General features: G+C 43.6%; 1 protein-coding gene across 1 annotated transcript in view; it reads left to right on the forward strand.

Annotated features, from left to right (window-relative positions):
- The window catches only part of WDR54 (WD repeat domain 54), a 1113980-nt gene that overhangs the window by 892113 nt on the left and 194643 nt on the right, over positions 1 to 27224 (forward strand). Inside the window, exon 8 of the mRNA XM_044064000.1 lies at positions 6951 to 7025. Coding sequence (XP_043919935.1) covers positions 6951 to 7025 — 75 coding nt within the window. The remainder of the gene's footprint in view (positions 1 to 6950; positions 7026 to 27224) is intronic.

A 27224-nucleotide genomic window follows, 5' to 3' on the forward strand; every position in this document is an offset into this window, starting at 1 on the left:
ACCTCCCTTGATCTAGATGTGAATCCCTTCATGATCAGGTGGGCAATGTAGAAGGTTTTCCTAACTACTTTAGCAACATGAGTGTCAAGCGAAGGCTACTGTCAACCTGGGTCCCCAGATCCCTGATGACTTCTTCTGTGCTCAGTGGATTGCCACCTATATGGTAGCTAGGGGTAACCTTGTTTTTCCCGAAGGGTATGACTATGCATTTCTTGGCATTTAACTTTAGGCCATGGCTCTGGCACCAGTTATCCGTTTCTGTGAGGCCCTTCTGAAGGATATCTGTGTCAGATGTGTTTTCGACTATGGCGCCAGTTTGCAGTCATCTGCAAACTTTGTCAGCCATAACCCTCCTGTGTTTGCTTGTACTTCAGAAAAGTAGATGCCGAACAAGAGTGGACCCAGGACTGAGCCCTGTGGGACACCACTTGTGACAGGCTTTGAGTCTGACATGGCTCCAGCAACTCTGACCCTGTGGGTTCTGTCACTTAGCCAGTTTGCAACCCATCTTGTGATGTATGGGTTTACATTCAAGCTGATGAGTTTTTGATGATACCTGAGTGGGGTATTGTGTCGAAGGCCTTTGCCAGGTCAAGGTAGGCTGTATGGACTGCCTTTCCTCATCAATGGCCTTGGTGACTGTCTCGAAAAAGTCAACCAAGTTTAAAAGGCATGATCTGCCTTTGACAAAGCCAAACTGGGTTGGATCCAAAGTCTGCAAGTTCCCTATGTCTTTATTTATGAGTTCCATTATGATCCTCTCCATGGCTTTGCAGATAAGGCTTGTCAAGCTAATGGGACAGTAATTTCCAGGGTCAATGGAGGCACCGCCCTTGTGAAGTGGGACCACAGTGCCGTCGCCACTCCTTGGAGTGCGTATCCTGAGGTGAGGCTAAGATTAAACAGCTGTCCTAACTGCGGGTTTAATTCCTCATTGAGTTCATGGAGCACACAGCCGGGGACACCATCCGGTCCCATGGATGCTGTGTTTTGCTTTGGAGAGAGCAGTTCTCACCTGGGCGTTGGAGATGTTTGGGGGCTACAATCCTCTGGTATAGATATCTCTCCTTTGGAGGAGGGGAGAAGTTTGCACTGAACCTGTCAGCCAGTATGTTGGCAATGTGTGTAGGTTCAGTAATCTTCACATCATTTTGAACTAATTCTGAGCATATCTGGGAGTTTCCTCCTAGGTTTCTAACATAGCTAAAGAAGGCCTTATGATTTTCTTTTGAATCCTTGGCGATTTTTCTCTCAAAATTTGCCTTGGATGATTTTATGAGAGCTCTTAGTTTTTTACTTATAATGATCAAAGGTGTCTTACCTTTCAAGGATTTTGCTCTATCTTGTAGTAGCGTCCTCCTTTTGTTGTAGAGCTTGTTTATGGCTGGGGTCCACCAGACTGGACGCTTGCCTTTGGTACAAAGAGTCTTAGTTTTGTTTGGGATTGCCTGATCCATGCAGTCCTGTAGGTGCTGGTAGAAGGCATTTGTAAGTGATTCAGCGGTTTGAGTAATGTTTACCACTGGCTCAGGGGCCTTAAAGGAGACCACACTAGTTTTTAGAAGTGTGAAGTCGGCTTTTGAGAAGTTTTTCACTGTGGTCTTTTTTGTTTCAGGTGGGGGCGGGATGAGGACCTCCAGCGAGATTAGTTTATGATCTGATCTCACCAGTGAGGGGTAACCTCTGGGAGACAAATCTGTCCCACCAGCAAGTTCTATTAATGTCACATACCAGGTTAAGGGTCTTTAGAGCGAGCAACCTGAGAGCCATTGGAATTATGGATATGTAGCATTTTCAATAAAGCAGAGTCAGAGATTGCCTCTGAGTAGTCTGTATGAAATGGAGTAAAGTGACAGTGATTTCAGCCGATCCAAATAGGACAGTTGCTGAATACCTTGAATTCTCCTTGTGAGGAACTTTTATGATCTCTCCAATTGCTGCAGGTGCCTGGAAAGGTACACACCAAAAGGGGCATTGTACCCAGTTATTGGCCTGATGAGGGAAGAGTACTGGAGAACAAAATGGAGAACATCGATATCTGTGCAGTGACTGAGACTTGGTTCAAGGCTCCAGAGAGCACCCCTGTAATACCAGGCTACAGTTCTTACCACATTTTCGGCCACAAAACCAAGACCGAAACACTAAAGGTGGAGTATCCATATTCACCAAGGATATTCACACCTCCAGGCTAGTTACCCAACACAATGCATCTGAAATTCTCCAAGTGCAACTAACACTAGGTAAGACTGCAGTCCAAATTTTAGCTTGCTACAGATCCCCCACCATACCCCAAGATTCTCACTACACCTTCCTAAACATACTGGAAAATATTAAGATACAACCAAACACCCTAATACTGGGTGATTTCAACTACCCTGCCATTAATTGGGAAAACTACTCGGGTACCAACTCCTTTTCCCAACGGTTCTTGGAATTCATAAATTCCAACGCCCTGGATCAACTAATCCATTGTCCAGATGACTGCAAACTGGGAGCCATTATTGAATCCCCAAATGATGTGGATATTCTACAAAACGGCCTTACAGAAACAGATGCCTGGTGCCAGAGCCATGGGTTCAAGCTTAATGCCAAGAAATGTATAGTTATCCCCTTTGGAAAAAAAACATGTACCCATGAACTACCACATAGGTGGCAGGACACTAAACATCGAAAGTGTGATGAGAGACTTAGGGGCACAAGTGGACAGTGGTCTCAATTTCGATAACCACATCGCCACAACAATCAGGAAATCCCTCTACGTGGCACACCTCATCACTAAGGGCGTTTCATTCAGAAAAAAGGAGGTCATTGTCCCACTGTATTCATCCCTCATTAGACCCATTATAGAGAATAATGCCCCATTTGGTATGTACCTCACAAGACATCTGCAACAGCTGGAAAGGCCACAGAAATACCTCACTAAAAGACTCACAGACCTAAAGCAGATGCCATATGCTGACCATCAAAAAAAACCTCCAGCTATACTGTGTGGCATATCGTCTACTCAGAGGTGATCTCTGCTTAACATACAAGGCCATGTCAAACCCTGAGCTGTTGGACATGCTCCACTTAAAGAAATCCCAATCCCTCAGAGCCACACGCTCCAGGGATCTAAAGCTTATCACAATGAATAAAACATGCTGGAGGGATAGGTTCCTGACCCAGAGACTCCCCATACTCTGGAATAGACTTGCCCATACATGTCAAGCAGAACGCCTCATTGGCCCTCTTCAAAAGGAACCTTGATGATTGGATGAGAGATAGGAAATTCACCCCAGGGATCATGTCAGTCACCCTGCTAGACAGGGGCCCAGAGAAGTAAATATTGTGGGGAAAAAATTTCCAGGGAATTGTTATGGCTAGGCTTGCATAGGCCTTAGGGCCGATAGCCTAGTACCAACCTATGAACCTATAACTTCTTTTTATTTCTGGAGGCAATGCCCTTACTTATGAGATGAGCAATATAGCATGCCATTCTTACCATTGTGGAGACATGGTGATCAAAGGTAAGGTTGCTGTTCATAATATGGTCTTAGTCTGTTAATAGCAGTAAACTCTGCAATGTGAAGAGGAAAGCAGTGGCTGCAGCTGAATTTGTCATGCAGTTTCATGGCTGTTATGGAAATTATGCCAGTAAATCAGTTTTGAATGAATGCCTCTGAATCAATCTGTTCACCTATGCAGTGCTGTGCTATGATGCTTGTACCAGGTCATGCACTGCATAAGGACCTCTGAAGCACATTGTGCATGCATGGGCAGGGCACTGACCCCAGAGAGCACATGAATAAATGTACTAATCTTTATGACTAAAAAGCAAAACTGGAAGCAAATGTGATTACGGTGATGGTGTTACACTCATGCCATCATACTTTCCTATCTTAATATCATCCTGCCATACTATGCAGGTATATGCCGTTACACTGTGGCATCGCAACATATCATTCAAACTTGGTGTCCTGTGTTGCTTGTCACTTGTCAGCAGCAGTTGTGTGCATCAGTGAATGAGTTGCCATGGATTGTGACTGTGAAGTGTTAGTGGCTTCGGAAAGCACTGAGAGTGCCAGGACTCTTAGATGGTATGCTCCATAGAGTCTAAGATATTTATATACTTTTTCTGCACAGACATCTGGGAGCACCTGCCATGGGACTGCAGTGGTGATCTTCAGTATAAAGTAGATGGTCAGCACAGCATCGCCAGGGTGTTGAGTTATGCATCTGGCATCAGCTACTCTGGTGAGCAGTTCAGGCACCAGTACAGTGACCCTGTGTGCCACTGTGAAGAAGAATCAAGGTTGAGTGCTCCTAAGATGTACAATATGTGTTCACAACAATTCTACTTTAATGTACTTTACTACATAAGAACAAGGGCCCTCTATGGACATATTTTTCATTTTCTGAACTGTTTTTCAGATCTTGAGCATATAGGGGAGAACAAGCTGCTTTTTTGGAGGTACATGGAGGGTTTCTCCAGATGCAAGGGTAAGAGTGATAACTTTCATGCTATAGCCAGATATCGGTGCCATAGTAGTATATTATCATAAGTTATACTTGTGTTCTGGCAATTGTTAACACTCATGCACAGCAGCAGTGCAGCATACCTCTAGATGCACCATCTTTTTCTATGCTTGCCTGGGAACTGAACCACACACAGGACATGTTAGCCATTTCCCACACCTTCATGGTGATGATCACATGCCTGTCACAACATTATATCATGTTTCCTTTGATGCAATGTCACACATCCATGGCTGTTTCCCCACTAACATACTGTTTACATTGCCATAGCCCTGGCAGTCCTGCGACAAGTTGCATTTACATTTCCCATTATTTGCAGTGCTCTGTCCCACATAATGCCCATGCCATGCCATACCATGTACAAGTGGCATACCCATGGCATTCTGCCTTCATGACTACTCTGACTTGTAGTAAAACCCAACTTACATGATGGCAATTGCTGCCATATGCTGACAGGTGCTCATGTTACTGCCTCTGTATTGCCTGCCTTTAGTACATCACACTGGCACAGTGAGCAGATTGGCCTGCATACCCTGTACCAGTGGTAATGTCCAGCAAGTCATTTTTTGCCCATATCCCTCATGATCTACTCAGATGGGCATGCCCACACACCTTTCAATGCTTCTGCTGTAACCCAGCATGCCATCTTCATTATTCTTGGAAATGCTTCCTTAGGGCCTTGGAAATATCCAAGACCGTGTGTTTGTACCCATGTCTTCCAGTAGTAACGTATTGTGCGGTATGCCTTGTCATAAGTATGCCTAATAGTATCACTCTGTACCTAGCATGTTTAATTATTTTGTAGTTACCTGTATACCTGATAGTCAGACACAGACGTGATACTGTTTTTTTCCCCTCTTCTTTCTTTGTCACACTTCTTCCTTTATATTTTTATTTTGTTTGCTGTTTATTTTTTCTCTATTTTTGTTACTGTTTTATGTAGCACCAACCACAACACTTGTCTGTGGTGTGGAAGCAGTCCCCACACTATCATTGTGCCCCACTTTCTCCTGCTGGGTCTCCATCTTTCTCTAGGACTGCCTGTACACAGAGTGACATAGGTCATTTAGTAAGAGGTGACCTGGAGGGTTTCTTGGTAGCCTCCAGCAGTTGTTGCACCCTCTGGTGACACCAGTGGCAGGTCTCAGTATGTTGCCCTGCAAGAACTAGAGGAAGTGATAACAGAGGTGGTGTACCAGTGGCTTAACACCAGCAATGTCTAGTGAAAGAACATCCTTGTGTGACAGAGTCACATTTCTGCCTGGCACTGCCCAGTGCAATACCTGGCTAATTGGGGAAGGCAGTTTAAGTCCTGGCTAGGGCACTGCAAAAGGGAGCGGTCACCCAGCCATGTCTCCATACATCTGGTGTTTCCCTTTTTTATATGTCACCTCCCTTTCCTATTTGTAGGCTATTCCTCCCCAGCACTAATTGTCCTCCCTCTGTCAATATGAGTCTGTCCGTTGTCCCCCCTCAGTTGTGTCAGCACCTCCCATATTGATAATTATCTTTGTCTACTAGGTTCATAGATTAGTACTAGGCTAATTGCCCTTGTAAGCCATTTTAAGCCTAGCCAATTATCCCTTGTGAAACTCAAACCCTGTACCTTGTGTTTGTAAGGCAAACACTATAGCCACTAGGCCACCCTTCCAACTACACTTCCATCCTTATGCCATCTTTTCCGCTATCCACTCCACCTTCCCTTTTCATTCTTTAACATGTGCCCTTCTTGAAAAGAAATTAAAAAGGGCACCTATCCCACAAAAAGTATACCCTTTCTCCCCTTCCACTCTTTTCTTTCCTGTCTCTTTTTGTATGTTCCCCTGCTTGCTCTTTACCTGGCTTTGACTATACTGTGCTCCCATTTCCTCCCAATTTATATGTATGCAAGTGGTAGGGACTTGCTGAGAGCTACATATTATGGCTTTCAGTAATTCTGCAAGTGTCGTGAAGTTGCACATGTGCACACACCTACTCGCACATGTGCTACAGGCAGCTTACTACTGCTCGAGTCTTTTGTAACTGCATCCATGGTATATTCTTGTATTTGCTGGCCCTGTTATTTATGTTGAGAGGATTTTGTAATTAGATAATTTACCTTCTGACATTGCCAGATTCAGCTTATTTTCTTGGTGTGTTGAATATGTAAAGGAAAGAGCAGCAGGGGATGTAGAATGCCAGTTGTAATCTCATTATTTGGTTTATTTGATGATGATCACTCTTCAAAGGGTTTTGTTAATAAAGTTAATGTACTCCATTAAAACAATAGAGTGAGTCCTCTAGGATTTTGTAAAGGCTAATTGCTAATACATTTTAGCAGTCTCAGTGTTTTGTTTGAAGATCTGTAGTCTTGCTGGATAATCACAAATTACATCTCTTAACTTTCAGTTGTTTTATCTCAGTTAATCATTTTAAATAATTGTGTTTCTTAACAGCTTCTTTCTGGTGCCGAGGATTCATTTGTGCGAATCTGGAAGCTGAACAGAAATGGAGAGTCTAGCAACATTGAGGTAAAAGTCATTTAATCTAATGACATCTATGGCAGGTGATTCTTTTATTTGCTAATTTTGTTTAGTCTTCCATGAATAACTCCGCCATTAATTAACCTTGTGTTTGCGACACAGAGGGATAAAGGCCTGACTGCAACCCAGCTGATGTGAAATCAATTAGCAGCTCAAGAAGCTGAAAGAACTGGGTGAGGTGGGTGAGAGATGGGTGGGTGGCTTCCATCAGAGTGTTTACCTTGGTGGGAGGGTTGTGGTGGCTCCACCCCATGTGATGACACACCACTCTAGGAGAGTGGTAGAGGCGAATTTTCCTGAGAGCAGCCTATGGGGGGAGAGGAAGAGGGAGATAGGTGGAATTGCCTGAGCCAATAATTGTAGCTCTCATGAAGGCATGTCAAGGTGCGGGTGTTCTTCTATGCTGGGGGTATAGGCAGTCCTCTCTTTAGTTATGTGTGATCTCTTGTCATCACCAGAAGATGGAATTAAGGCTACAGAACATAAAGTGTCCTATTGGCTGCCATAATGACAGGGTCTGTCACCTTACAGGGAATGAGTGGGCAAGGAATACCTATCATCCTGTGAGGAACAAATGGAACAATAGAACATGAGGAGTGGAGCACCAAAAACATTACAAAAAATAACTCCCATTAATAGATTTCAGCTATAAAGCCTACCTATCATGAAAATTGTTGCAGAAGTAAACTGCAAATATGCTCATTGTTTTGAAGCCTGTTTATGGCATGCTGCTTACTTTCTATTCAGATCCCATACAGATATTCTCCCTTAATTTGCTTTTTGAGCACTTACCATCATATATAGTGTTGTTTAATTGCCACACAGGATTTTTAATTTCTAGTGACAGTATAGTCTACTGGGCAGCCACGGTGGTGCAGTGGTTAGTATTGCCGCCTCACAGCAAGAGGTTCTCTGGTTCAATCCTCGGCGGGGTGCCTTCTGTGTGGAGTCTGCATGTCCTCCCTGTGGTCGCGTGAGTTTCATCCGGGTGCTCCGGTTTCCTCCCACATCCCAAAGACATGCTGTAGGTGGATTGGACACTCCAAATTGGCCCTAGGTGTGAGTGTGTGTGTGTGTTTGTGTGCCTTCAGTGGAAGGTTGGGCGCCGGGCTGGCAACTCAACACCGTAAAACTCCACTGCCAATCATGAGCAGACAGGTGATCCGCTGTGGTGACCCCTAACCGGGAAAAGCCGAAAGAAGAAGGTGACAGTATAGTCTACTGAGTTGTGTATGCTTTTTATGTGAAGTGTCCTCCCAGCTTGATTAGACTTTGGAACGGTGAGCATTAGCCATGGCATACATATAACAGTAATACTGATCTCTAGATTTATGCAACATTCTATGCTCATGTCACTGCTTCCAACCACAACTGTCAGGTTCTGTCTTTCAGATGGCTTCTTATAGACTATCTTCGAGGTCTTCATGTATTTTGTCTCCTAATTTGAGTTGTACTGTGTGGAAAGCAAGCCTTCTTGGAAGTATGATTACCTGACGTTTGGCCAGGAAGAAGAATTACTCAGTGCTGATCAGTGCATTTGCTTAGCTTAAGGAATCAGGACTTGAAGATTACAGTGTACACCAGTACCTTGCTATCAGAATCTGAGAACAATTCCAGTTGGCAATACTAATTCAAATTCATATGCAAGTTCTGCAGTAGGTGTTTCACTGCCAACGTTATGAACTAGAAGGATGCAAAAGTGGAGTTACTTTGTTGTTTATAGCACTTTGTGTACTGTGTATTTTTTCTAGCTAGTTTCACTGTGTCTGTGGTATTAACTGGAAATTGTCCACTCTTATTAAGCATCTGTTGGGTTGTTTGTTTATGATAACTTGTTGCAGTTAAACTCTTTTTTCTAGTGGCTCCTTTAGCTGTTTAAAACTTTCATTTAAAGGCTCACTGCTGCTTTTCAGCTGTGAGTAACATTTCTGCAGTTTGTTCTAAGTAGTGGGGATATTTGTAGCATTTCCATATTCAGGCTTGTATTTGGGCCTAGTGTTTGTGGAGGCTGTGTGTCTGAGCACATAATTCAGGGACATCTTGTTTTAGCCAAAGCCATCAGGCATTTCAGTGAGAGAGAATTGTTTGAGGTCATTGGCTGACTGAGGTCTCCTGGACTACAGCTTAGACTAAGCACCTCATTGGTTCTTTGAGATTTCTTTCTTAAAAGCTGTCTCAGGTTTCAACTTTCTGTTACCTAAGAAGCTCAGTTGTGAGTGTTCAGCCATTTTACAGTGAGCTGATCGAAGGAAGGACACTCAGCAAACTCGAGCTACAATATATAACATTAAGTATCCTGTTTTTGTTTATTTTGTTCTTTATTTCTTTGTTGTTTATAGCACTTTGTGTACTGTGTATTTTTCTAGCTAGTTTCACTGTGTGTGAGGTATTAACTGGAAATTGTCCACTCTTATTAAGCATCTGTTGGGTTGTTTGTTTATGATAACTTGTTGCAGTTAAACTCTTTTTTCTAGTGGCTCCTTTAGCTGTTTAAAACTTTCATTTAAAGGCTCACTGCTGCTTTTCAGCTGTGAGTAACATTTCTGCTGTTTGTTTCCCACCCTCCCTGTTGGTATAGTGTTTTTATAGTTGGTGGCTTTGCAGTTGCCCACCCCTAGTGTAAATTTGATCTGGGACCCTCCTCCCAGTCTAGTGTCATTACCTCATTCTACCCAGTACAGGGAGAGCATTTGAGAAGGCCAATCAGCTTAGTTTCTGCTATTCCTTTCTCTCTTTCCAAAAAAAAATGTATCTGCTTTTACTGTATTTGTGTTTTTTCCTACTTTATTTTGCTTTTGCGTCATCTTAAAAGTACTCAATTGTATTTATTACTGCTTGGTGTAACTCATTGTAAGCCTTTTAGTTTAAGCACCTGGGCTTCAGACCAGTTTTACATTAGGAAGGTTTGTGGTCTGCACTGTAGTGGCAGAACAGGTAGCTTACATCCTTCTAAGTTGGGAACTGCTGATTGAGGGCTCAGTGTCTGTTATTCTAAAAGTGTATTAATTCTGGTTTAAGCACTTGGGCTTGAGGTCAGTTATTTTACATTAAGAGGGTTCGTGTTCTGCACTCTTGTGGGAGGAGAGGCTGGTCTCTGTCCTTCTGAGCTGGGAATTTCTGGTTAAAGCTTATAGTGCCTGCATATTTGAACTGCTTCTTACTGAAATTGGTACACCTCGTTTGCTGTGGCATGGACTAGATCCGGGCCTGCTGAATCTGGCTTTGTTTATATAACTTGAGCACTAATCCAGGCATTCTTTAAAGTATTCAGTTGTATTTATTACTGCTGGTAGTAACTTGATTAAAGTGTAGCTATCATTTCTAAGTCTTTTGGATTAAGCATTTGGGCTTCAGACCAGTTGTTTTACATTAGGAAGGTTTGTGGCCTGCACTGTGGTGGCAGGACAGGTAGCTTACATCCTTCTAAGTTGGGAACTGCTGATTGAGAGCTCAGTGTCTGTTATTCTAAAAGTGTATTAGTTCTGGTTTAAGCACTTGGGCTTCAGGCCAGTTATTTTACGTTAAGAAGGATTGCAGTCTGCACTCTTGTGGGAGGAGAGGCTGGACTCTGCCCTTCTGAGCAGGGAATTTCTGGTTAGAGGCTTATAGTGCCTGCATATTCTAACTGTTTCTTACTGAAATTGGTGCACCTTGTTTGCTGTAGCATAGACTAGATCCAGGCCTGCTGAATCTAGCTTTATTTGTATGCTTGTTGTTTGTTTATTTCCCTGAAATGCTAATTCCACCTAAAACGCGGGCTTTTAGCACTTCTGTGGATCCCTAGTGATATCTGCATTGCTTACTGTACTTATTTCTTTGTTCCACTTGAAAGAAAGTTACTGTTTGTCATTTTTGCATTTAAGTTACCTGTAACACATTGCATTTAAGTTACCTGGCACTTGCTCACTAAAGCAATTATATAAGTCAGCTCTAAAAATTAAGCACTACACCCTCACAAACTCCCCTTGAGTACCTTGTTCCCCATTGGCCCTTTTTTCAATTATAAAGGAATTCCCAATACTATTCTAGCATGTCCAAAGGTCAGTTGTCAATCTCCTCTCCGGTCCAGCTGGTGAATCTGGGAATCTTGAGGCAATGTTACAACTGCCTCATGTACACAGACAACCCTCTCCTCCTCCCAACAAATTCCAACACATGTGAGAGATGCAACCATATAGCCAAACTGGAGGCTAAGCTCTCTCAACTCAGTACTGGTGTAACCAGTCAGGAGGAGAAGGAAACCACACTCACTACAATTCCAGTCTCACATAGACCTACCACGACAACAAACCAAACACATAAACACACAAAAACATACTCGGAGGCTCTAAATAAAAATCTGCCTAAGCAGCAGAGACCTCCAAAGCAGACACCCAAGCAACCGCTACCCCAAAACAAAACACGTGCAACACATAGCTCACAAAGCCAGTGTGCCGAACAGTCATAGCCCTTAAGGCTAAACAACACACCTGATACACTTGTAATAGGTGACTCTATCGTCAGGCACACTGGCGTCCGCTCACCAGGCTGAACAAGGAGAAGGTCACGGTGAGCTGCCTGTCGGGCGCTAGGATCCGCCACATAACACAAGCACTCAGGTCACTCCAAGGCAAGTACAAATATGACTCAGTCATTGTCCATGCTGGTATGAATGACCTGAGACGTACCTCCCTGGACTACATGAAAAGAGACATAGAGGAGCTCTCTGAGCATGTAGCCCAGGCCGGTATGACCCTGACCTTGAGTAGCATCTTACCCTCACCAAGAATGATGCCACAATATGAAGACAAGATGATCAATTTCAACAATTGGCTTAAGTGTTGGTGTCATTCAAAGGGGATCAATGCCTGTCAGCCTGGGATGACATGCTCGACAAGCCATGATGCTTCGCTAGGGACGGCTTGCACCTGTCACCCTGGGCTTTCGGATATTGGCAAAGGCTCTTGCTACCCCATAGTGCCTTTTTTAGGCAAGGCTCAAAAGACAAACCCCCCCTCCATAGGTATCACAAGGGATAAGAAACTAAGAGTAATGCTACTCAACGCCAGAAGTCTAAACCCCAAGATGCACGCACTCGAAACTCTCCTTAGCATGGAGAACATCGATATCTGTGCAGTAACAGAAACCTGGTTCAAGGCTCCCGAGAGCACCCCAGCACTACCAGGTTATACCTCATACCATGCTTTTCGGCCCCAAAACTTGGACCGAACCACAAAAGGAGGGGGAGTATCAATTTTCGTCAAAGATACCCACACCTCCAGGTTGGTGGCACAGCACGAAGCATCAGAGACTATCCATGTGCAACTAACTGTGGGTAAAACTGCCTTCCAGTTTATAGACTGCTACAGACCCCCCTCCCAAACACAGGAACCCCACTTGGCCTTCCTGAGAATACTGGAAAATATGAAGGTCTCTCCAAACACCACTATATTGGGTGACTTCAACTACCCAAACATAGACTGGGAGCATTACTCTAGCTCCAACACCCTAGCCCAAAGGTTCCTAGAATTTATAAACTCAAATGCTATGGAACAACTTGTTACCACTCCCACAAGAGGGGAAAACATACTGGACCTGATCATAACCAACATGGGGACACTATGCTCCAGACCATAGGTTCCTAGAATTTATAAACTCAAATGCTATGGAACAACTTGTTACCACTCCCACAAGAGGGGAAAACATACTGGACCTGATCATAACCAACATGGGGACACTATGCTCCAGACCAGAAGTGTATCCCTCACTGGTAAGATCAGACCATAAACTAATCTCACTGGATATTCACATCCCTACCCCACCCCCCTGCCCAGAAAACCACAGTGAAAACTTCTCTAAAGCAAATTTCACACGCCTCAAAACCGAGGCGAAATCCTTCAAAGCCCCTGGGCCTGTGGAAAATATGGCCCAGACCGCAGAATCTTTTATAAACGCATTCTATGAACACCTTCAGGAATGCATGGATCATGCAATCCCAAATAAAACCAAGACCCAATCCTCCAAAGGCAGACATCCTGTCTGGTGGACCCCAGCCATAAACAAACTATACAATAGAAGGAGGAAGCTACTACATGATAGAGCAAAATCCCAAAAAGGGAAGGCATCTCTGATCAGTATTAGCAAAAAACTAACGGCACTCATAAAATCGTCTAAGGCCAGCTTCGAGAGAAAAATTGCACAGGACACTAAGGATAATCACAAGGCTTTCTTTAGTTATGTTAGGAACCTGGGTGGGAATTCCCAGATATGCTCAGAATTAGTCCAAAATGACAAAAAATACACCGAGCCCACAGACATTGCCAACATCCTAGCTGACAGGTTCAGTGCAAACTTCTCCCTCCTCTCCCCACCAATAGGGCAAATATCTATCCCAACAGAGTGCTGCCCCCCTGACATCTCAGATGCTCAGGTAAGAGCCGCCCTCTCCAAAGCAAAAAACACAGCATCAATGGGACCAGATGGTGTCCCGGGCTGCGTCCTACATGAGCTCCAAGAAGAGCTAAACCCAAACATAAAACTACTGTTCAGTCTTAGCCTTACTACAGGATATGTACCCAAAGAGTGGCGTACAGCAACAGTGGTCTCTCTCCACAAAGGTGGTGCCTCAACAGATCCTGGAAACTATTGCCCCATAAGCCTGACTAGCTTGGTCTGCAAAGCTATGGAAAGGATCATCATGGACCTCATAAATAAAGATATTGGGGACCTACAGACACTGGATCCTACCCAGTTTGGCTTTGTTAAGGGCAGATCCTGCCTCTTAAACCTGGTCAATTTCTTTGAAACAGTCACCAAGGCCATTGACGAGGGGAAGGTGGTCCACACAGCCTACCTGGACCTCGCAAAAGCCTTCGATACAATACCCCACTTGGGCATTATAGATGAGCTCACCAGCTTAAATATAAACCCCTATGTCACTAGATGGGTTGCAAACTGGCTCAAGGACAGAACCCACATGGTTAGAATTGCTGGAGCCATGTCAGACTCCAAACCAGTTACAAGTGGTGTCCCACAAGGCTCAGTCCTGGGACCTCTCTTGTTCGGTATATATTTCTCGGCGGTACAGGCCAACACGGAAGGACTGTGGCTGACCAAGTTCGCAGATGACTGCAAACTGGGCGCCATAATCGACTCTCCAGCCGACACAAGCATCCTCCAAAAGGGCCTCATAGAAACAGACAACTGGTGCCAGAGCCATGGCCTCAAGCTAAACGCCAAAAAGTGTATAGTCATCCCCTTTGGCAAAAACAAAGTGCCCACAAATTACCACATAGGTGGTAATCCATTAAGTACAGAAGAAGTCATTAGGGACCTGGGGACCCAAGTTGATAGCAATCTCTCATTTGACAACCACGTGGCCAAAGTGGTAGAAAAACATTTTATATAGTCCACCTAATCATGAAGGGATTCACATCTAGATCAGGGGAGGTCATCGTACCTCTTTACTCATCCCTCATCAGGCCCATAATTGAGTACAACGCCCCTTTTGGGATGTACCTTACCAGACACCTGCAGCAACTGGAAAGACCCCAAAAGTACCTCGCCAAGAGGATCAAAGGGCTCAAACAGATGCCATATGCTGCCCGGTTAAAGAAACTCCAGCTCTACTCAGTGGCATACTGCCTGCTCAGAGGCGATCTGTGCCTGACGTATAAAGCTATGTCCAACCTGTTATTAATGGACATGCTGCACCTCAGAAAATCCAAATCCCATCGAGCTACTCGCTCGAGAGACTTGAACCTCAGCACTGAAATAAATAGGACATGCTGGAGGGACAGATTCATAACCCAGAGGCTCCCTTCACTCTGGAATAAAATCCCAGTCCAGGTTAGGCATAGTCTCACATTGACTCTCTTCAAGAGGAATCTTGAGTGGATGGGAGATCGTAGGTTTACCCCGGCTATCACTTGTGTCACTGTTAGACAGAGGCACAGTATACTAACCTCAAAAAAAGGCATAGCAAAATTAATTTAAAATGGGTGGCGAAAGCCAAACACACTCTGGCTAGGCTTATAAATGCCCTAGGGCAGATAGCCTGGTATGAACCTATGAACCTAAGAGAGCAGTTTAAAAATTCACTAACTATTAAAGGAGTGTTTTAAACACTTTCTTTTATTTTTCAAAATTGGAAAATATTGTGAATTATGTTGTGCGAAACACAAGGTACTTCCATTAAAAGCTTGATTGAAACTGATATGGGGACACATTGACAGGGATAGTATTCAGTTTCACCCTAATTCAAATTCATATGCAAGTTTTGCAGTAGGTGTTTCACTGCCAACATTATGAACTAGAAGGATGCAAAAGTGGAGTTACTTTGGCAGCAGCCATTGGAAGACTTGAGTCCCCATGTCTGAACACTACCACTCCCCACACAATTGTGCATGTGGGGTACTGACCTTTTTATGTTGAACAAGCCTTCAGATTGCCTGGTGAAGCCTTTATTGTTTAACTCTGGCATGGTGTGGCCTGACGATTTTTTTTTTTTGAGTTGTTGCCTTACCAGAAACAGCCAAGACAGCACCGGGTGCGTCTTCCATGTCTTGTGAGCCAGTAGCTGTCCCCTAGTCATTGGACTTCTCACTACTGCTAAAGGCTGGACGAGATTAAACCACATGGTTGTAGGCATACAGTCTCATAGAATTCAGTGTGACAGGATGACAAATTCTCAGAGGTTGCCTCAGCTTAAAGAACCATCCACAGGAACCAGTACATTCTGGATGTGGTTTCATATAGACATATTTTACACCTCTTGGATCCTTTACCCAAAAGAGCTCAGTGAAGAAATCAAATGAACTCTACAAAGCTGTCACAAAAGGTTCAGACACTGTTTAACAAAGAGGGTGTAGATTCTGTCCTACCTTTGGAAACAGGTGAGAGTTTTTTGTTCCTGTGTCTTTCTTGTTCTGAAGTGATGAGTTCAATGGCATTAACAGGTATACTCTGTATTCCAACTGTTGGCTTTCCTAGGGGTCCTGCCCTGCAGCTGTAAGGAGCCTGGATGATGTCACAGGGCAAAATGTGTGGCTCATTAGTGTCTGGGAAGCACACAAGAAAATTCCTTCATTTTTCTCTGGGCTGGCAACAATTTCAGTACAAAGTACTACCGTTTGATCTGTAATTTCTGCCACCAATGTTTTTCAAGTTTGTGGTAGATGAGGCCTTCTGTGGGAAAGGTCTACTAATGCTTTCTGTCCCAAGACAACTGGCTTATGGTAGCCACATTGAGGTGCATCCTTGGAGAAGACAGTTCTTAGGTCGTTCCATGGTTACAGGCCATAGGAATCACCATAAACTTTGGAAAAGTATCCTTGGCCCACAGCAGACTAACTTTACTGAGGTGGAGCTGTCTGTCTGTAATGTTGGTCATTTCCATTTGTAAATAGGGCCCAGAATATAATTTCTTGATGTCAGTTTAATTTTCCAAGTCTTTTGGGCTTCCAATGCCATAACGGGAATGGAACCCATTCCTAAGTCAGGGTATGATTAGAGTTCATGAAACTGGTATTGTTTCTGTCTTTGATATTAGCCAAAAGTACTTTCCTCAGTACCCACAATTTGCCCAGAGTTGACTCCTCCTGTCACTCGTATGGAGTTACATGTATTGGTAGCATATCAAAGTACAACTATAAATTAGAGCTCCTACTGCTGTTGGAACTGTTTGGGTGTCTTTCTTCCACATTGCTGTCATTTCTGCCTGCAAGTTATGATATTTTATGACTTTTTGTCTGTCTGTACATAAGACACTGTAATCGCTGGGTGTAGCAATTTCAGTGATCAGTGCTACTTTTGTCTTTTTTTATGCACAATTATATCTGTTTTTCTCGCATCTGTTTTTTGAACTGTTGGTAATGGGTGATTCCATGTGATATAAACTTCATCATTCACTACAATGTTGTGTGCTTCATGTTTCCAGTGTTTCTCAGCCACTTCTATATTGTAATGTTTGCACAATCCCCAATGTAACAGTCTTGCCACATTATTGTGCCTTTCAGTATACAGGCCCTCTACCATGAGTGTATCACATCCAGCAATGAGATGTGTGACTGTGTAAAGTTCTTTTTTTACAGAACATTCATTTATCTGTTTCTCCCACATGTTCTGTGGACATATAAACTATTGTGTATGTAGTCCACTAACCTGGGCTGCCATGTTCCAGGAGATCTCTTTACTTTCTGCTATACTGATGGATTTTCCAATTTTCTTTCCTTCTTATCTGATCCATTTCCTTATATGACGCTCTTCGTCTTTCACCGTTGCAGTCATCACATTCGGGTTATCTGCTTGCAGTAGCCCTCAGCCAGACTGATTAACAAAGTCTTGGGTCCTGCGTCAGTTGCTGTCCCTTCTTCCATGATGTCAGGTCGTCAGGGGTATAAAACATGCCGCCAACGCCATTACATCAGTCTTTCTTGCCGTGCAGTGCCCGAAGCAAAAGCAGTTCGCTAGTGCCAGTCGGCTGACTCCTGAAATTTTCATTTTCGCGTTTCAGAACCGAAGTCTTCAACTAAAAGCTAAGTACCCCATTGGGGAAACTTTTTCTAGCTCTAAACCGATGTCAGTAAAAGTAAATAATTGCATTACTTGTGGAAAGCAAATACCTCATAAAGATTTTCATTCATACTGTATTCCTTGCCTAGGCCCTGACCACGATGTACCTTCGCTGTTGGTTTTGTCCCTTATTTAAACCACGAACTATCCATCGTCGGTATATTTACGCTTCTAAATATTTTGGTGCTCGGTTCAATTATCCTGATATGTCTTCAGTAAGCCATCCAACTACTGACATTCCGAAAAAATGCAAAGATAGAGACAGAGACAGGCCTCTGAGATCCAAAGCTGCCGACAACGCTTCTCCAGTCACCAGTTCGCCGGTACTCAGCGAGGCTCTTTCACAGCCCCTGATACCCGCTACTTCAGATTCGCAGGCGTCTACTGAGACCCATTCAGAGTCTGCTTCAACTGTGGAACCTACGGATGTCTCTACCTTGGATGGGTCTGGAGCCGCTGTGCAGGCACTGGCTTCTGAGGGTGTATTCAGGCCTACTGACTTGCGTATTAAACCAACGCCATCTTCTTCAAGGCCTAAAACTCAAACCATGCCTAGAAAACTGACGCCCAGACCACATGGCCAGGCCTCTATGCCTAAAAAACAAATGATAAGAATGGCTGAAGACCTTATTACTTTAATCAGAGGAAGCCAACCTTCCCCCTCTAAGAGACCTTGGACTGAGTTTGCTTATGATACTTCTGACCAGGATTCTGAATTTTCTGTTTCCTCTGATGACCAGGATTTACCCTCATCTGCCTATGAGGATTCTGATGCTGAGGACTCTATTCCCTCTGCATCCCCCCCCCCCAGAGGATTTTTCTTTTGGTGAAACCTTGCATACCCTCAGGGAACATTTTTGTTGGGAAAGTCAGGATTTTTCTGATTCTTAAAAGAGGCTTAGGGATTTTTTACTCCTGCCCCAGCGCAGGCCTTTAGCCATACCTCCTGTACTAGACATTGTTGATGATGACCTTTCGGAATCGAGCTTGGCCCCTGACTCTTTACATTCTGCTTCCAGAAAACCCGATAGATATTACAGGGTCCCTGACTCTCATAAGTTCCTTTTTAAAAATCCTACTCCGGATCCTGAGACCATTTCACAGGGACCCAAGGGCATTAAAGCTGCTACTGCCAAAAATCCTACCCCCTTTGATACAGACTCCAGGGCGCTTGATAGATGGGGTAAGAAGGTATACACTTCTGCAACTTTGGCCATTAGGACCTTAAACTGCCAGTTTCATATGTTAAAGTATCAGCAGCATATTATTGGATTGCTTAAACAGAAAATGATGTTGATTCCTGATTGTGCTGAAAATAAGGATTTACAGGATTTACTGCATTCAGCTGAACATGTTGGAAAACATACTTTGCAATGTGGTTTTGATTCACTAGAGGCATCTTGCAGGGCTGCTGTAACTGGGTCTGTACTTAGATGGCATGCTTGGCTTAAGGAGCAATCCTTGCCAGATCATGTTAAGGCAAAAGTACTGGATGATCCCTTAAACCAGGACCGCCTATTTGGCAACAAGGCAGAAGAAGTTCTTAAAAAGATGGAGGAAAAATCTAAATCTATGCAAACTGTTAAAGATGTTTTACAAGTACAACCTCCAAGGTTTAGTAGACATTGGCCTTTCAAGAATTGGTCCTTTCCTGCCTCTTTCAGACCTTCTCAGTTCAAACCCAGATCCAGCAGAGCTCCCAGGCTTCAGTCCCAGGGTACGTACAGGACTAAGCAGTGGGGGGCCTCTACTTCCAAATCTGGGGCTAGTAAAACTCCCCCTTATGGTAAGCTGTCTCTTTGACTTCTTTTTAAAACTGCCAAGCACTTCTCAACTGGCTGCTCCTTTGGGGAAAAGATTGCTCTTCATGCAAAGAACTAGGAACTCATTGCCCCGGACAAATGGGTTTTAACTATAGTGTCCCAGGGATACAGATTTCACTTCCACATGTTACCAACACCAAGTGGGTGGCCAGATCTACTCCCAAATCAGTGGGCAGAGGCCCAAAAGCAAGTACTTTCTCTCCTAAGCATGGGGGCTATTCAATAGGTACCAGAAGAGGAAAAGGGACAAGGTTTCTACTCAAGTCTTTTCCTGGTACCCAGAAAAGCAATTTATGGTGTGCTATCCTGGACCTGTCTACTCTAAACACATTTTTGGTGATTCCAAAATTCAAGATGCTGACTCTTCATCAGTTACTCCCTATGCCAGGCAAAGACATCTGGTTGGCAATACTAGATTTAAAGGAAGCATACCTGCACGTCCCAATCAGGGAATCTTGCAGAAGATACCTACGTTCAAAGCAAGCTACACTCACTATCAATTCTCTGCACTGCCCTTTGGCTTATCTACTGCGCCCAGGGTATTCACAAAGTGCCTAGCTCCAGTCATTGCATTTTGCAAGTAAAGAAATATTCAAATATACCCATACACGATTGTCTAATTCAAGCAGAAAGCCAGGACATACTTTTGAATCATCTGGCCTTTGTACAAAGGGTGCTAACTTGTCTGGGGTACACCATAAACATAAAGAAATCACACCTGGTACCCTGTCAACAAATTATATTCCTGGGAGCAAGCTTGAATACAACTTCCCAGATGGCATTCCTTACGCCAGAGAAATAAATTCATTTGACAACCTACTTCAAACAAGTGGCCACAAAAACCCTGCTATCTGCAAGGCAAATACTACAAGCCTTGGGGTTCATGGCCTCCTGCATTCTTCTAATTCCATATGCAAGGCTGCATATGAGAACTACAATGGTATCTAAAAAGCCTATGGTGTCAATGTTCTCAGGATCTAGAAGCAATGATTCCTATCATACCTTGCCTACGCCTAGAGTTCCTTTGGTGGACAGAGGCCTGCCACCAAAACAAGGGATTACCATTCACTCTACCCCCTGCCGCCCAAACCCTAACAACAGACACATCAGACTATGCATGGGGGGCTTATCTGGCAGGGAAGTGCATTCAGGGCAAATGGAACCCAAGTCAAATTCCCCTACATATCAAGCAAAAAGAAATGTTAGCTTTACAGAATGCTCTGACAGCCTTCAAGGACCACATTCTTCCAGGAAAATTAATGGTAAAGACGGACAACACCACTTTTGTGTGGTACATAAACAAGCAGGGGGGTACACATTCTTACCCCCTCTGCAGACTAGCCATGGCATGTGGAACACAGCCCTGCATTACCAAGTGCATCTACAGGCTCAATTTCTGCCAGGAAAACTAAATACACTGGCAGACAAACTAAGCAGAAACCTCATGGACCCACACGAGTGAAAATTGGAACCAAGGATTTTCAACATGTTGACAAGCAAATAGGGGAGCCTAGATATAGACCTGTTTGCCTCCCCCATAACTATCAATTAAACAAATTGCACATGGACTCCCCACAAACAAGCTTGGAAAGTGGATGCTCTGTCCTTCAGCTGGAAAAACCTATCAGTGTATGCCTTTCCTCCTCTGCCTCTGTTCTCCAAAGTACTACTAAAGATCAAACAAGACAAACCAAGGACGATTTTGATTGCACCAGACTGGCCATGCCAATACTGGTACCCCCTCTTGTGCAGTGTGTCACTGTTGGCCCCATGGCACCTGCCTCAGACTCCTACCCTACTGTCTCAGCAGGAGAACCATATTCTGCACCCTCAGATTCAAACACTGAACCTAGCAGCCTGGCTAATTACCTAATCTCTCCTTCACCATCCCTCAGTAAACCAGTGATGGATATCATTTTAGAGGCAAGGAGGCCTAGTACTAGAAAATCTTATACTGAAAAATGGAAAAGATTCTGTGCCTGGAACCAGTCTCAAGGGATGAGCACAGCAGTGCCCAGTTTACCTCAGATTTTACAATACTTAACTGAGATGTTTCATAAGGGCCTGTCCTTCTCCTCCATCAAAATTCACACCTCAGCCATTTCAGATCACTATAACACAGAACCTCCCCTCTTCTCTCATCCACTGCTTAAGCAGTTCCCCAGAGGGGCCAAAAATGTACGACCAGCCAGGAGAGGCTCCAGCCTGGGACCTTAACTTTGTATTGGAGAAACTCACTCTTCCCCCTTTCAAGCCAGCTGCTACTGCAGACTTAAAGTTCCTTTCTTGGAAAACAGCTTTCCTTTTAACAATCGCTTCAGCAAGAAGAGTATCTGAATTACAGGCCCTTATGGCAGTGGAGCCTTTCATCATCTTTCATGCGGACAGGTTTCATAGGTTCATAGGTTGGTACTAGACTATCGGCCCTAGGGACTATACAAGCCTAGCCATAACAATTCCCTGGCTATTTCTTCCCACACTATTTACTTCCTGGACCCCTGTCCCTCAGGACCAATCCCTCCTTCATGCCCAAGGTGGTATCCTGTGTGGCCCTTAATCAGTCCATTCATTTGCCAACCTTCTTTCCTAATCCACAGAACAAAGGGGAATGGATACTGCACTCATTAGATGTGCACAGACAACTTAGATTCTACTTGGACAGGACTAAACCTCAAAGGAAATCTGAACAACTGCTGGTGGCATTTGCTGCAGGGGCAGAGGGGAAGGCTATTTCAAAGCAAACCATTTCCAAATGGATAGGCCATTGCATTAATTTCAGCTACAAGCACCATGGAAAACCTATCCCACAGGGGATCAGACCCCACTGAACCAGGGGTGCATCTACCTCTACAGCCTTTCTCAGAGGTGTCCCTACCAGGGACACCCTAGAAGCGGCTACCTGGAGTTATGTACATACTTTCACCAAGCATTCCCATCTGCCAGTTTTCTCTAAATCCAGAGCTGGCTTTGCCACTGCAGTCTTGCAGGGCCTTATAGCTGGTCCTAAATCTTTGGCCCTCCAACAGGGGTTGGGAGGGTGGCTTAATGGCTAAGATGTTTGCCTTATAAACACAAGGTGCAGGGTTTGAGTCTCAAGGGATAATTGGCTAAGCTTCAAATGGCTCGCAAGGGCAGTTAGCTTAGTACTAAACTATGAACCTATAATTCTATCTAAATTCCTCCTCCCATTCTTAGCTTTGGGAATCTACTCAAATGTGATGACTGCAACAGTGAAACACGAAGAACATAGTACAGTTGTGTACACTTAACATAAATATAGATTTTCGAGTGTATTCACTTTTGCAGTCCTGGTTACCCTCCCTCCAGCCCCCTTACCTTTTTTGGCTATACCTCTACTCAACGTTACTATGCTCAAAAGCTTTTTGGTGCATTTGCTTTTTTGTTGGAGGTATAACTTTGTATATTTATAGATTATATGGCTTCCCATTAGGGGGGCACCTGACATCTGGGGCAAGAAAAGCTAATGTAATGGTGTTGGCTGCATGTTTTATACCCCTGATGACTTGACGTTACAGAAGAAGGGACAGCAACCGACGCAGGACCCAAGACTTTGTTAATCAGGCCGGCTGAGGGCTACTGCAAGCAGATAACCCGAATGTGATGACTGCAACAGTGAATACACTCGAACATCTACATTTATGGTAAGTGTACACAACTGTACTTTCTTTTCTTTTTTTTGGCACATTCAGTTGCCATTTGACTGTCTACTTCTTATTTGAATTCCATACCCACTTACACCAAAATACTTCTGCTAAATTGAGCAAGGATATCATCTTAGTCTTCTTTTCATCATGTTTTAAAACTTTCAGTATGTTCGGATCTGGTGAGGTAAGCAGATATGCATGCAGTCCCACAATTGCAGATCTATACATGTAATCAATTTTGACGAGGCTCATGCCTCCTTCAGAGTGTGGAATATACAATCTTCGTTTACAATGATTTGTATATATCATTTGATAAGAGTGAAGTATTTTTTTCTTGTTTTCCTATCCAACTGATATAGTACTGTTTGGGTTCAGCAAGTCACCCACAAATTGTAAGTTGGAACAGGAAGAGCAAACTGGTTTATAGCTTGGACTTTATTTCTAGATGTCAAGGCACTTTTCAATATTACTTTTAGTTTTCTGAAGTGTTCTTTACTGAGTTTTATTTTCATTTGTTCATATTTTATTGCCGATCCTTCATCTATTCCTAAATATTTATATAATCCCTCCTGCTCAATTTCCTTTATATCATATTCTGGCCCCAGATTTATATTGTCTTGGTGCTTCAGCTTTCCTATCTTAAATGTTGCTTTTGTACATTTATCAAGACCAACCCAGCATGCCCCAAGATTCTCACTACACCTTTCTAAACATACTGGAAAATATTAAGATACAACCTAACACCCTAATACTTGGTGATTTCCACTACCCCGCCATTAATTGGGAAAACTACTCGGGTACCAACAGCTTTGCCCAACGGTTCTTGGAATTCATAAATTCCAACACCCTGGATCAACTAATCCATAGTCCCACCAGGGGCTCAAATATCCTTGACCTGGTCATTACCAACATGGGAGATCGATGCTCCACACCAGTAGTCACACCCTCGTTTGTCAGGTCTGACCATAAGCTAATCACCCTTGATATCCACATCCCACTCCCACCCCCCAGTAGGGAAACCTCCATAAAAAAGCTTCTCCAAAGCCAACTTTATGCTACTCAAGTCAGAAGTGACAAACTTCACGACACCCATGCAGATAGAAACTGAAAGTTTGACTGCCGAATCCTACAGTACGAGCATATCCACACGTGCATAAATCGTGCCATTCCAAATAGAACCAAGACGCTGTCCTCCAAAAAAAGGAAGCCAGTCTGGTGGTCCCCTGCCTTAAATAAGTTATACAGCAGAAGGAAGAAACTGTTACAGAAAAGAGGAAAATCCCAGGATACAAAAAACTCCCTTACCAGCCTCATTAAGAAGCTGTGATCCCTCATAAAATCCTCCAAAGCTAGTTATGAAAATAAAATTGCCAAAAATTCTAAGGACAACCACAAGGCATTATATAGTTATGTCAAGAATCTAAATTGTAATGCTCAGATCTGCTCTGAGCTACAACAGAATCGCACTAAATTTACTGATCCCAAGGATATTGCCAATGTCCTGGCAGTTAAATTCAGTGCCAACTTTACCCCCCCCTAAAAGGCCCAGCTCAATACCAAAAGATTGCCAGATACTGGCAATCATGGCCACACAGGTAAAAAATGCACTCTCCAAAACTAAAAATACAGCATCCATGGGACCACACGACATCCCGGGCTATGTACTACATGAACTGCAAAATGAACTAGCAGCCCCCCTAAGTGTCATGTTTAATCATAACCTTACCTCAGGCTTCGTGCCCAATGCGTGGCACACAGCTACCGTTATCCCACTCCACAAGGGGGGGGTCCACCTTGGACCCCGGGAACTATCAGCCTGATGAGCCTGATCTGCAAAGCCATGGAACGCATTATCGTGGAACTTATAAACAAAGACATTGGCAACCTTCAAACACTGGACTCCTACCCAGTTTGGTTTTGTGAAGGGCTGATCTTGTCTCTTCAACCTGACTGACTTCTTTGAATCAGTCTCCAGAGCAGTGTATGAGGGTAAGATGGTCCACACAGCCTACCTAGACCTCACCAAGACCTTCAACACCATCCCCACTCTGAAATCCTAGATAAACTTACTAAGCTGGGCATTAATCCCTATGTCACTCGATGGGTTGCAAACTGGCTTACTGACAGAACCCACACTGTAAAAGTAGCCAACTCCAAATCCAGCTCCAGACAAGTGACAAGTGGAGTACCACAGGGTTCAGACCTGGGACTGCTCTTGTTTGGCATCTACTTCTCTGATGTACAGGCCAACACCAAGGGACTCTGGCTAACAAAGTTCGCAGACGACTGCAAACTGGGAGCCATTATCGAATCCCCAAGTGATGTGGATATTCTACAAAAGGGCCTTACAGAGACGGATGCTTGGTGCCAGAGCCATGGGTTCAAGCTCAATGCCAAGAAATGTACAGTTATTCCCTTTGGTAAAAAACATGTATTCATGAATTACCACATAAGTGGCAGCACACTAAACACCAAAAGTATGATAAGGGACTTAGGGACACAGGTGGACAGTGGTCTCACCTTCGATAACCACATCGCCGCAACAGTCAGGAAATCCTTCTATGTGGCACATTTCATCACTAAGGGCTTTTCATTCAGAAAAAAGGAGGTCATTGTCCCACTGTACTCATCCCTCATTAGACCCGTTTTAGAGTACAGTGCCCAGTTTGGTATGTACCTCACAAGACACCTGCAACTGTTGGAAAGGCCGCAGAAATACCTCACTAAAAAAAATCACAGGCCTAAAGCAGATGCATTATGCTGACTGTCTAAAAAAACCTCCAGCTATACTCTGTCGCATATCGTCTACTCAGAGGCGATCTCTGCTTAACATATAAGGCCATATCAAACGCAGAGCTGTTGGTCATGCTACATTTAAAGAAATCCCAGTCCCTCAGAGACACGCGCCCCAGGGATCTAAACCTGGTCATCACAATGAACAAAATATGCTGGAGAGATAAGTTCCTGTCCCAGAGACTCCCCATACTCTGGAATAGACTGCCCATACATGTCAAACAGAGCGCCTCTTTGGCCCTCTTCAAAAGTAACCTTGACACTGGATGGGAGATTGAAAATTCACCCCGGGGATCACATCAGTCACCCTGCTAGACCAAGGGACCAGGGAAGTAAATGTCCTGGGTAGAAATAGCCGGGGAACTATTATGGCTAGGCTTGTATAGGCCCTAGGGCCAATAGCCTAGTACCAACCTATGAACCTAAATAATATTCATATATTGCCTCAGAAAGTTTTACCCATTTGTAGCTGTGCTTTCAACTCCTCATCTGATGAACTATACAGTTTTAAGTCATATAAGAAAAGTAAATGTCTTCAAACAAGGTTGGTTTCTGGGAGCGAGATTGTAACCTTAGTCTAATCTGTTAAGTATTAATGGTTTAAGGGCAAGACAAAAGCAGCAACAGCAGCAGTGACAGAGAACCATCCTGGAAAATCCCAGTTTGAATTTTTAACCCTGGGATAATAATTTTCCCTTTGTCGTATCTCAACTGCAAAGTTGTTTGCCACTGTTTTCATGGTCACTGTAATGTAATTGATCAATGCATAAACTAAAACCCTGCTGGTGATTCCCTGCTGCGTGAGGAAAGTGAACCTATATTTTCTTGTCTGAGAGTGCTAAAGCTGCTTTCTGTTTTACCTGCTACATTTTCTTTTCTGTTTTAAGAAATCTGCTTGGCCTGTTTTTGTTCTATGTGAGAGATAGACACTTAAATTAGGCTGCACATTTCACATTTTTTTCATTGGTTAAATTGTTTGAGTGATACTTAAACACACAGTGAGTTTCTGGGTCTTTGAAAAGATTTCAAGCCTGCATAAACTAAAGCAGTGCTAGTTTGTCACCTACCCTCTCCTTTGTTTATGTGCCTTTTAAATCTGGTGATTTAAAGCTGCCAACCCCTACTGTAAACTGAGCTTAATAAGCTCCTTCCTTTCTGCAATGCTGTTGATATCTTGAATTAATTATTTGCCTTTCTTTGTGCTTATGTTGAAAAAGTGCATTTTTCTTTTCCTTGTCTGTTCCAGTGATTTACTTGCACTGAATTCGTTATCTAGCTAGCTACTGGATAAAGTACTATATTTTTACATTCTAGCAATCACTTGTTTTTATATCAAGATGTCTGTGTATTTTCCA

Source organism: Protopterus annectens, chromosome 2.part2 (assembly GCF_019279795.1).
Source record: "Protopterus annectens isolate FY-2018-M chromosome 2.part2, PAN1.0, whole genome shotgun sequence".
NCBI classification, from domain to species: domain Eukaryota; kingdom Metazoa; phylum Chordata; order Ceratodontiformes; family Protopteridae; genus Protopterus; species Protopterus annectens.